The 13,246-nt window shown below is 38.5% G+C and overlaps 1 protein-coding gene across 1 annotated transcript in view; it reads right to left on the minus strand.

Annotated features, from left to right (window-relative positions):
- Positions 1-13,246, minus strand: part of URI1 (URI1 prefoldin like chaperone) — a 41,986-nt gene that overhangs the window by 12,750 nt on the left and 15,990 nt on the right. Inside the window, exons 3-4 of the mRNA XM_074583024.1 lie at positions 13,001-13,079; positions 10,876-11,011 (exon numbers count right to left, since the gene is read on the minus strand). Of these exons, the coding sequence (XP_074439125.1) occupies positions 10,876-11,011; positions 13,001-13,079 (215 nt within the window). The remainder of the gene's footprint in view (positions 1-10,875; positions 11,012-13,000; positions 13,080-13,246) is intronic.

Here is a 13,246-nt window from a genome sequence, read left to right on the forward strand (position 1 = left end):
GCACAAAAGACACTAAATTTCTATTTTAACAATATTCCAAATGGCTTTACACCTTAAAAACTGGGCTGATATTAAAAAATGTTGTCAAGTGCAAATGGCCAGTGAGAAATAAAAGAGTATTTTTTTCAAGACTGGGGGGAAAAAAATAAATAACTTCTTCTTATCCCTCAACTGTTTATAGCATTTCACGCAGAAATCTAGGGGGAAAAAAATATTGAAAAGCATATCAGGAGGCAGTATAAACAAAAAGACTAGTTAGGCATATACTGAAATGCACCATCAAGGGCTATTCTGTAGCTAACAAACAAAAAGAAGAAAAAGTAAGCTTAAAAACCAGTAGAGACAAGGATTACAATTTAAGAAGACCGCGTGAATAGGTTAAGAATTCAGTTTCACTTAAGCCCGAGAAAGACAGTTGTTAAAACTGGCAGGTCATGGTACGAAGAGACTCCTACGCGTGCGGATAATGACTGCATAGGTTGGTAATTACTTAAAACCAGAATGGAAAAATCTTTATAAAAGACAAATTAACCATTCGATTCATTAGGAAGAAGTTGCAGATCTTTTGTGTGTAAATTTGAACACAAACTGAAACCACCCTAAGAAGAAAAATGGGGTGAACTAGACAGAGTGTTGTAGGTGTTGACTTAAGGGAACACACATTGGAACTTAATTTGGATAACATCTCCTTTAGCAGTGCGTCTACACGGGAAGGAAGGTATGGATACCATCTTCCGTACGAACAGGCTGCACAAAGCCTCCCATTACTGTTACCTGCAATATCCCCAGAAAGTTAATCAAGGAGATAAGTAAACCATTCAGCACATGTTGCAAGCCAAAAAGCTGACTTTTGAGGTCAATATGAAAATTAGAAAGAACTGTCCTTTTGAGTAAAAGTCCTCTAAATTAAAAAAACATCCAGGTGGAGGGTTTTATCAAACATACTGTTAAAAATCCTTTGAAACTTCATTCCTGTTACTGCATTCAAACATTTTTGTTATGATGGACAAGTGAAATATGCTTATGCCCTAGTAACTGTACTTTCAAGGCACGGCAGAAGGCAGACAGCTCTTCTGTCTGCGCAACTACGCTTTACTGCAATTTTGCAAACCTACTTTAACAACTACCCAGTTCTCAGACATTAGTTCATTTGAGACATTGCTTTCTATATCCCCTCGTGCCAATTAAATAATGAATCCTTTCAACAGCAATTTATAAAATATTAAAAACTTAAGTTTCTCTTTTACCTTAAAGTTATCATAAAAAACAAACTAATTTGCAAAAGAAGAAGGTCATAACCGCCTGAAAAGGAAACACAGCTTTGCTAAATCTTAAGAATTGGGGGAAAGAGGGCACAATTAAAGCCTTATACTAATAATATTAATAGACTTGCACTCTTTGTTCAACTCAAAACTAATACAAATGCAAATTTTCAGGAGGGAAGACTTACTACATAAATTAGTTTCAACAGAGGATCTCTAAGACCTTGCACCTACTGGTCCTATATACCCTGAAGGAGCTGAAAGCCTTTGTGAAGAAGTAAGCTGATTTTCTATTTCAAAATTCTTTTTTGGAATCATTAAAGCAATACAAGAAGAAGATGTCTCATGCAATACTATGAAGGAGGCAAAGAGATCTTTTCTACCATGGGATCAGCAAAGTCACGCTCCCAAGAAACTATTTTAAGCTGTAACTCACTCCATGAATCTAGCCTAGCTCCTTCCTCTGCACCGCTTCTATTTATGATACTTATATGATAACCAGTACTGTAGCACGGAAAAAAACTCACACAACTTAAATTATTTATTTTCACAATACTTAAGTATGGCAGAGCACCCTGCTATTCCCATTTTACAGATAGGAACGTGTAATGAAGGAAAACTTCACCACAAAATATTCTAGTTGAAAAACTATTTTCAAAGTATTTTCTCAGTATTCTTACTGAGTATTCTTACAGTATTCCTGAAACTCTCCTTTTGCCTGTTAACTTTAGTATTTGATTAAGTATCTCTCTGGTCTAGAGCCTAATCCTAAGAAGTTATAGTACATAGACAGCTACTCCCCACAGAGTTTTCTGGCTAAGGTATGCAGTTGTCAATGTTTCAGAGACTGCGTTTATTGTAACAACAGGCCTTTCAGAGAAGGATGTGTGAAAATATATTAATAATCACAGAATGATTACAAAATGCACGTAAGGAGACAAAATGAGACTGTGGTCGTACTGGCAAAATGAAGTCTACACAGTGACTCGGACTTCTACACACCCGTTCAGATCCCTCCTCCCCCTCCGCACAGGCAGAGGAGAGAATTACGCACAAAACAGCCAAGGCAAAACACAACTGCCACCAAGCGTGCGAGATAACTCTCATCCCAATTTTAACAGATTCAGTATTGTATGCTTTCTTCCCTGGTGATATTTCACAGTGTTATCAAATACAATTCCTTAAAAATACATTCCTTGCAGTAAATAGTTTAGAAAGAACATTATGCATTTTGGAAAAGCCTACTCAAGCGAATGTCCATCCTCTCCAACAAGAAGCACAAAGGCACAGCTCAGACTCTGGGGCATTTCAAAGCATTAGCCTTTAAACCAACCAACCACCTATGTGTCAAATGGGCAGGCAGCTCCATTAGTTAACCCGTTTCTAAGAAATAGCTTAAGATTCTCCCCTGAAAAATGCTCTGCATTTGCATTTCCTACTGGATGAAATACTATTTCCAAAAAGCATTTGACCCTTCAGAGGACACAGCTCCTTCCAGGGTCCTGCTCCCCTTACACAGCTCCTTTGAGAGCGACCGCCTCTCACACCAGCTTTTATTCTTCAGTTAATTCCTATCAACACCGTTCACAGATTTTTTCAGTGTAATACGCACCCTCCAAAGTCCAAATCAAAGCGAGGTGGCGATGGTTTTCATACCAAATGCTCCCATCTGTGCTTTCAGCTCTTAAAGGTAGTCTCAATATACTTAAACATCTAGCTGGAGACCAATTTTCCTCAGGCTTTTATTTTGCATTCATAGTAAATGTGATGCTCAGCTGTTTCTTAAACACCACGAGTGTCTCAGTCATTGCCTGTATATCTAAATATTGTTCACCAGCCATCGAGGTTACGCTGCTCCTGGAGCACCAGCCTGTGGTGCTGCTTCCCAGAGGCGAGCGCGCAGGTGTGCTCCGTCAGGTAAGGACACGGAACAGTTACACACCGCCTTTTTATTCTAAAATGCTGTACAAGCATTAACTAATCTGCCCGGCGCCCTGCGAGGGAGGCAAGTATTACTCTCTCCTATTTTACAGATGAAGAAACAGACAGTTTAAGTGATTTGCCCCGGGCCACACAGCACGTCAGCAGAGAGCTGGGATTATGGTGATGCTCCGTCCCCGTGTCCCCGGCCGGTCTCTGCCAGGGCTCCCGGTCGGATGAAGGAGGGACCTTCCCGCGGACAGGCCCTCGGCGAAGAAGGGGGCTCCTGGAAAAGGGCCCGTGCACGTAACTGCAGGGGAAGCTCAGGGTTTTGCGTGTTAAACTCGCCACTGTGCACCCTCAAAGCCTCCAAAATCATTCACTGCATTTTAAAATGTACCGGATCCAGCGAAAAACAATTCACTTCACAAACTACAGGGTTTTTTTATCCAGAGACCCCCAGAAAAATAGCGGTAGAGAGGCTCCATAGTCTCCTCCTCTTACTACCCTGTGGTTTAAGCTTCTTAGAGCCTTTTAAGACGGATTGAACCAGAGGCTGTTGTCCAACTTTGTCACATCCAATAATCTGAGAAAAGTCTGACATGGCTTTCAGGTGAACCCGGGTAGTTCCTATTTACATGTCTCAGCTAAACCACTTGGAAAGACAGTTCAGCGCCACAGACAAGCCAGAGGCTCTAGGACCATTTTCTAGGACCATTTTCCAGGACAGCCAAAGGGAAAAGGTATTTCAATCAGAAATCAGGATACGAAGATTTCCTCTGCGCAGCAGCCTGTGAATATTTACGGGCAGCAAGATTTCTTTACATTTAGATCATTCTTTCCCAACTCCCCTATTCGTCTGAAAGGACTCGACTGGATTTCCCTACCCTACGATGAGCCATTTTTAAGCAGCAGCCCTCTGCCTGCCACATACACACGGGTAGAGGAAAAAAATAATTGGGGAACACATCTCATAGTGTTGAAAAGAAGTCCACTGAAGCCAGATTTTACAAGACATGACAACATACTAATGCCAAACTGACACAAATTCTCATCTGTGCGTTTTGGCTTTAATGGGTTAATTAGCTTGGCTGGATACAAATTTTAATTATCTGAGTTTGACATTAATGTCCTTGGAGTGTTGTCTATAAGGATTTGGGGAATCATAGACATTATTTTAGTTACTTCTGGAAACTGTGTGTTACACTGGGATTTAAATAGTAAGAACAGACAAGAATAGTGAGAACAGGTTGATCTATTTTGAAAAGTCAGATTTTGTGAAACAGGACAAACCGAGACAAAGCCTGGTCTACCTTGCTAAGTTCAGTTTCTCTTCAAGGGAGCCTCGTGCATATAACATTGACGAGAAAGACTGGAAAGTAAGGAAATAACCTCCCTTGAGGACGGGTGACTGGACAGAAATTTTAGACTAAGTATTTCACAGAATTCTGTATGTAATTGAGATTTAGAGTTAAAATCTCTTCATTGTCTTTTCTCAAGTAGAAGGTAACCAGCCCAAAGACGGCTATATATACACAGAGTGTTACTACAAGCCAGGGAACAACCACCTACCTCAAATACCGATAGCGGCTCCGTTCCTCCAGAGTGAGAACCGAGAACGTGCACCCGAAGGCAGCAGCTCAGCGGTTCTCAGTCCCCACCGTGGAAACGCTGGGCTGCTGCCACACCATTTCAGGTGCAGAAGGGAAGTTACACGTGGGAACCACAGAAACAGCATTTTGCATCCAAAATCCTTCACTGGCAATTTCTAGCACAATTACGACTGATCCCTGAACAAAACAAGAATACCTACCCACACGGGCTGCTAATGGAGTATGTTAATATTACTGAGGCTGGAGGTAAAGTACCACGCAATCTAATGCACATACTCCACTTCTGAATTCTTTGTGGAGATGGAAGGTATTTCCTTGCAAGTACCGCACTACGGTACAATTACAAGTACTATTAATGGGTTGAGTTATGGCATGCTATTTTAAGTGCTTTACTTATTTTCGTGCTTATAAGGGTCTGCATAAATAGACCAATGATCTGAGGATTTTTAATTGTATTTCAATAAATATATATTTAATCTGCAACAAAATATTTTTTAGCCGATAATTATCCAACAGACTATGACAGGTTACTCAAAACAAGTAAGATCTACAGTTCTGCAGAAAGTAGAATCTACTAAGAGCTTTTCAGAACACTCTTCTCTTTTATTCTATTCTTTTCATCTTTCTAGAGATGCATTTGATTTAAGATTCAAAAGAGAATCCTGATTGCTTTTTGTGTATATGGATTTAAGCTCTCTTTGTGCTTGCAACAACATAAATAAATTCATTCTTTACAACAGCAACTGCACTAGGTCTTTAAAACGCAATGCAACCCTTTGTGCAGTAGCTCTCCACCTTGTAAAGACAACCTTCATTCTGATTTCCACGTTTCCTTGGTGTCAAAACCAAAGTAATTTGGATTTTCTTCTGTAAAAATCTGTATAGGTAATTTGGCTTTAGGAACACTAAGTAAATGCAATGCATTTCTCTTTTAGGTTCACACACCTATGTAATTGCTAGAATTATTTGAATACATTTAAATTCCTCCTAAATGAAGGAAGGTGGCATTCAGACAACTCCTCTGTTCCCTAGTAAGAATTACAAAAGGCAGGGGCTTCTTTGAATCACAATGTCTAACATACAGAAAGGAGTCCATTCTCCTTACTTCCTTCCACTGTGTTCTGGTTAAAATACCCAGCCTGTGGTCCTGGGAGGAACCAAACACCTCCTGGGAACTGCAGAGCAAATTTAGAGCACTTAGCACTCCACCGAATCAGCTCCTAACTTAACAAGGATAAGGAAGGGACTGATGGAGGTTATCAAACTGAAACGTGATAATCGCAAAAAACGGTAAAAAAAAAAAGTTCAAAAGCACAGTGAAAGATAATTCTCCAGCATGCAGAAAAACAGCAGATTTTTTTTTTTTAATAAGGAAAAGCAACAGCTAGATTTCTTTGTAACATTGCCTGCATTTTTTATTCTTTTCCCACCAAAAAGTGAGTAGGCAAGTTTGTGTTACATTCTTTAGAATATAAAGGAAGTTATTTTCACCCTTGGATGAAAAATTAAAACCTCTAAAGGCCCACTCATTCACAGATGGGAAATAGAAAGCCTTCCTATCATATATTTTGGAGACAATATCCTTTTTCCTGGAAATGCTGATAAGGGACAAATTCAAACTGGTCCTGATTCGCCCGGATCATCTTATTTATTAAAAACAATGGTATCTTTTAAACGCTGTATACTAAGCTATCGGTCAATTTTGATTGACACAAATATTTGTATTAAGGGTTACATACCGCAATTTACAATTGGGTACTATCACAATACTGTATGTTAATGTAATCAGTATTTTCATTTCATGAATTCATTTGCAGCATGACACTGCAAGGGTATTCTTACATATACTGAAGACACAATTGCTAAGTAGTTCAACAATTCTCCTTTAAGTGGGATTTTTTTTTTATCTGATAAATTTTTAACACAATAAAACCACTCCTAGTTCTATGTGCATGTTTTAATTTCCCACCTTTTAAAGTGTTTAGACACTTGGAATACCTAGCATACTGAACTAATCCACAAATATTTACAAGAAAAATCTATTTAATTTCTTTCTATAGTAACTACCACAGGGACTATTGTAATGAAAAATTTCCCATCTTAAAGAATTAATGCGATTACTGATATAGAGAAAAAAAGTAATTTATATCATCACAAACACGTAAAAGATATAATCCTATATTCACAAAAAGAATCTTTATTCCCTCTTTGAATTCTCAGACAATACAGTCTTGCCTTGAGGAGAACAGAAATATTATGAAGTACCTTAAGCAAGATAATTGTAAGAGAAAAAACTACAATTGCATTATTGTTGTGCTAAACTGTGACATACTTAAAAAGCTAATTTCTTTTATTATAATGGAATTTGGTGTGCATATCCTTTAATCTACTTCACTGTTTCTTCACAGTTTTACACACAAACATATGTGTACCGTGTTTCCCATTATCTGTACTACCTGGTTTAACAAACTGCAACAAATTTAAAACAATTAAAAATATACTTGGCAATTCCGTGAACTTCACTAGATTACTTTAACAGTTTTGGAACTAACTAAACATCTAGGATGTCACAAAAATGTGCAGCAAATGAAGGATCTACTGCAACTCAAATATTATTCAAGAAGACGTGATCAATATTTTATGAAAAAGTAACATTTGACATGAGCGACTGTCCCAAATTTCCCCAAATACATTTCAACCAATCACAATGCTGAACAGTTTGCATCTAAATCAAAAGCTAAGCAAACAAAAATGTATCCCCAAAATAGGGCTGTCTACAGGTATGTCAGTTAAAGTGCATTTACTTTTAAAATTCAGAACAGCCACCCTTCAATTATTCCTTCCGATTAAATAAATTTTAACCAAGAAATTAATCTGCTGTGGCTGGGCGTTACTCTATTCCACAGAAGCAAACATTTTTTTCACTCGTTCTCCTTTAAAAAGCAAATTCAACAAAACCAGTAAGACAAAAATGATGACCTAATTAGTACTAAGTAATACTTAAAGCTTTTATATATAGTACACTCTCATGGCTACCCCTAACTTCCAAGGCTTTATCCTCACTGATACTGTTTGATTTATCTGGCACTATCACTGCGTAAGTGCACGGATTCCTATTGTCCGTTCTCGTCTGCATCCAACACAGACAGAAGGAATCAAACTGTAAAGACAACTTTCGGTGAACCTTGATGAAATGAACTGTTAGGGCAACGGGGGTGCTCCCAAAGGCAAAACAGGGTCACCCCTGGGGACCAGAGAGGGGTCTTCAATGGGCAGACCCATGTCAAAGGCAATAAAGCTCCCCAGAACCAGCAAGAAACAACACTCAGAAGTGAGTGACTTACAGGAATCTCTTACCGAAGAGCCAGTCCCACTAGAAAACTTAAACCCTGACCAGATGCTCTCCCGTTCCTCGCCACCCAGGAGACTGGGACGCAAGATGCGGTAGACAATGAAAATGTGTCTTGTATTTTTTGCCTTGTAACTCTTGATTTCTGTTAAAGCACCAAATTATTAGTGCTATACTAATTAAGTTCATTGCAGTTATCTGAACAGATCTGACCAGCTAGTTATGAAAAAATACCCATCTAAATTAAATAGAGTAATATTGGATAAAATAATGTAGGTCACTGAAGAAACAAGCCATCAACAAACATTGCCAGCGTTCTGTTCGGCAAGCAATTCCAGCATGAGCCTTTCTTTGCCCTGTGCAGACCCCAATTCCTATATATCAAAGCCTTTAAGCACACACTGGCCTTAAACATGTGCTTAAAAAAGCTTTGCCGTGTTAGGACCTTCCGACTGGCACACAGGACATCAGGGACTGCTTGCGACGTAATCCCCTGCAGTAAGCATGCCCTCTTTTCCAGTGTGGCTGACCTACTCACAGAACTTCTGTCCAAAACAAAAAGATTATGGACTGAAAATCAAATCACGTTGTGTCAGTGTAACAATAATGCCCAATGTACATCACCCTCTAAACTACGAAGCCCCTCTGCTCACAGAATGCCAGTGAAATCCCAAGTCAGATCTATGAAGATAACTACAGTGCAATACACAAAAAAGACTTTAAACTAACACTTGTGAAACATCAGTCTTTCACATTTGTGCCACAAGTGGCCAATTGATATTATATTCCAATGGCCTACACGTCTTTCATGTACGTAACTTTTTTTCTAATTAGAATAAACAAATAAAATCTCCAAATTGCCCTCATTTAGTGTGAAAATGGTTGAAAGAGTTTAAGTCAGTTGTATTTTTTAAAGGACAAAAGTGTATCTATAAAAGAAATATATTTTTTTTCAGAATCATATGTACAAACGTGGGGTTTATAGTCCAAAACTGAAAATAGTCCTTTAAATAAAAAGTTTTTAGTTAATATCAGTGTTTTGGAGCCTCCCACTGGCAGCCATCACACAGCTGAAGTGAACGATCAGCTGAATGGAGGGTTTATATCCAGGCATCAATGACTACTTTGCTTTAAAAGAAATGACTATTTCTGGGTTCATATTTTAAATGCAATTTAAAAGATCATAAAGGAAAGAATCCAGCATTTACTGTGTGTCTCCCAGCAGACTACTTAATGTTCAAACATCTACTATGCAAAGGTCAAATGATTTCACTGAATGAATGGTGACAAAAAAATTCTGCAGCACTGAAAAAAATATCAGACGATCAAGGAAAAAGATACGGGCCTGAGAACTCGCAAGAGTCACAATAAATAACGTAGATTCAGTTCAGTAAGAAAGAAAATTGCAAAGTTGTGTCAGGAGAACCAGATTAAGAAAGATAATAGGTAAAATACAAATTACATACTTTTGGTAATGTTCTTCATAAAGGAATATTTTAAAGTAATACAGCAAATGAATTTCTATTAAAAAAACCCCTTTTCTTACACAAATATTGCTTGCACAGAATTGAAAAAAAAAAACTTATTCAGATGGGGAACCTATGAGGTATTCTGCTGCAGGCAGCAACATGGATAGCTGAATTTATAAACAAAAATCCAGTGTAAATAGTTGTGTTTGTGGTAACATACACAGGGTAAAGCCACAGTGAGCACTCACTCAGGAATGAGACAGATTATAGGTAAAACCAGTGAGAAAAAAACTTACTCCAACGCTTATCTGAAGCAAACAGCAAAGGCTAATAGGTACCAATTTATTTTCCGTTTTATTGTGCTTTTCCTTCCTTGATATTTATATCAAATATTTTAGGCTCTCATTCTTTCTAACGTAAAGAGGTTCCAAAGTGCGCCATGCTCACCACTTGCTGGTGGTCCTGGCTCTTCAAAGCCAAGGTCCCACCAAGTAAAAAGAGCTGGGATCAAAACCAGGACTTGGCTGCGTGCCTCTGTGATCCGCTGCTATGTGAGACAAATCTGGTGGTCACCAACGGCACTTGATTTGGGGAGATCCAGTGGATCTCTCCACACCAATGGATAGGAACGTCGAGGGAAGAGGCAGATACACGGCGGAGCAGCAAGCAAGAAAAAACCCAACAAGCAGGAGTAAAGCATGTGTAGAGGGAGAAGAAAGCTGGAAAATGATACAGACAAAGGGAAAAAAACCAAACAAAGCATATGATAAGGCAGAAAAGAAATGAGAGACGAGACAAAGGAACAGAATATAGGGAATAAAAGCAAAAGTAGAATGGGATGTCCACTTTCTGGAAGAGAATACAGCATTTCTCACGTTACAGAAAAGTGAAAGGGGGGTTTAGTTTTCTTTGGTTTGGTTTTTATTTTTTTATTGTTATGTGTAATAAACAAATGAACAAACTTTGACTGATCTTGTATTCTAACTTCTAATGTCAATACCTGAATTTTGGTAAGTTAAGGTGTTGTATAATTTAAAAAAAAAAAAGAAAAAAAAGCGCTGGCTAGATGTTTAAAAAAATCAGACATATCCAATCAAATACCAAGTAAAGATGGAAAACAACGTGCTAAATTGATATTACATCTGAATGAGACTTGTTAGCAAGCTCACAAAAAAAAAGGATAACGTAGATGCTACTAATTTCATATATTAATACAAAGATATACAATTTGACTATTCAATTATGGTCAGAAACATACATACGTTTTTTTCTGTGCTCAACCAGCGCAACAGCCTGCTTTGCTGAGCATTTGGAAAACCAGTTGTCCCCAAGCAGAACTGTAACCTCATTGGTGTGGACAAGTTTTCCTGGCATGAAGGCAAGAGGACCAAAAGGTACCTGTCAAAGGCACAGAAGAAACAGATTAAAATCACTAGTGAAAATAAAACCTAGATGGTAATCCAGGTCTTAGTTTTAGGTAAAAAAGTTAAACACAGAGTTAAAGAAATAAAAATTCTGCAGCAGTTATTTAATGACTAACCCTTCATAAATATTCAAATGACCAGATCCATTTGAATTCACTATTGTACTTACAAAATCAGAAAAGTGGTATTTAACCTGAAAACTTGTTTTGTGACATAAAACTATAGCATAGCTGAATGCTCACATGGAAAACAAATTCATTTAATCCTAACACGTAAGCCTTGATAATAAAAATATTATCATTTAGGTGAGTTACATATTTGTTATACACAGGCTGCATTCATTTTCTAATAAGAGCAAGTTTAGCTTTGCCAAAATATTTAAAATACTCAAATAGGTATGGTCTGAAGGCAAAAATGAGTTGCTTTTCTCAGTATCTGTATTGCTAAAAGTACCTAGAAACCTGCGTGACAGTTTGTGGGGCGACCAGCGGGCTCGCAGACCATGCTTGCTCCCACTTTGTGGTTTTTTGCTGGGGAGGAGCTCTGGCCACCCTCCCTTCCCCCCTCCTGCCCCAGCCCCTGCATTTACCCTCACACCTACCGCCGCCTGCCTGCCTCTGGGCTTCAATCGCAAAGAAATTAGGAAACCCAAAACCAAATGAAAGTTCAAATGGAGGTGGCAAAGAGCTAAGAACCACAGCCAGCTCAAGTTTTCTCTCGAAAGAGAGAGGATTCTGTTTCCTTGGATGCGGTTCTGTTGATCAGAGTGGATCTGTTTCCTTGGAATGCGACCTTCCCTAGCTTCAGCATCCAGGAGGGAACCAATGCTTGAAACAGTTCTGCCGTAGGCAGGATCCTGACATTAAGACTATGCAGAACGTGTTTTTCCTACACACGTACCCTTCCTGACTTGGTTTTCAAGTAGCAGACTGCACCATTTGCCTGTTCACTCTTCCCCCAAAACGATGAAAGCAAAATCGAAAACATATGAAAATATTTGGCTAACAGGATAGGAACTATTTATATACATTTAAAATAACAGATGTGAGCTGACATTGCTGCTTTAACGAAGAATAACCCTCATCTAGCTTTTTTTTAAAAACAGGGTTGGTTCTATGCTTCGAAACAACGTGATCTTTTTGCTTTACAGCATGTACACATGCCACACATGTACACGGGGTAAAGGGACTACACACATAAAATCCAGTGCTGAATCATTACCACGGGAAAGGCAAATGCTCTCTTTACCCTCATGGTGAGCGTACTCCAACGCCGTCTTACTAACAACTCAACTCTACATGCTGAGCCAGGCGGACAAGGAAAAAAGCAGTCAGGCACTTTGTGCTGAAAGTAGCCATTCATTTATTTACAGTACAACTTCCCTCCCTTCAAAGATACATCTCGAATTGGACCCGAGAAGGGGGGAGGCAACAAAGAGAGAAAAGCCAATTTGGTCAAAATTCTGGTGAGCGCACACCAAGAGGGTGAAGTTTACCGTGGGAGCTGCGCAGTTGTTAGGGAAGATTCAAAGCACCAGAAAAGATCGCTATGTCAATGTGAGGATCGGTGAAACAAAAATTAGCAGCACCTTTTTGTGTAAAAATCAATGTTCTAGGGTTTATTTCCATGAATCAGGAAATACTACAGCCACTTTCTTCTCAGGAAATGACTAAGTACCGTAATTCAGTCATAATTATAGTTTTCTATACAATAGATTTACATATCAAACATGTCAGGTTTTATGTTAGCATTTATGTCATCAGTTCTCAGTTGTCAGTAACGTTGTAATTTATAACGGATTTCAAAGAAAAGAGAAAGAAACAAAAGCAAAGGTTTAACTATTATCATAATAAATGTAACATTACGAAGTACTATGCCGCAACCTGAATAACACCTCACCGCTGATGCTGATACCTCCATTACTATAAATTTTAGCCCATTTTCCTGTGTACAGCATACATACCATGATATCGTAGGACAGTTTATCAGGCAATGTACTGAGCCGTTCCTGAAGAGCCTCATAATCGCTCTCCACCTTCTTCCTGTTGACAAATTCAAGTTGATTCAATTTCACATCTAAAGTAAAGAGCTAATGTTTTTCTGCTAGTAATTCAACAACACACAAAAAAATACAGAAAAATAAACTGGTTTACTCTTAAATACATACAGTTGATAGATGAATAACCTATTTATAAAAGACTTGGGATGG

The sequence above is a fragment of the Larus michahellis genome, chromosome 4, assembly GCF_964199755.1.
Source record: "Larus michahellis chromosome 4, bLarMic1.1, whole genome shotgun sequence".
Classification (NCBI taxonomy): domain Eukaryota; kingdom Metazoa; phylum Chordata; class Aves; order Charadriiformes; family Laridae; genus Larus; species Larus michahellis.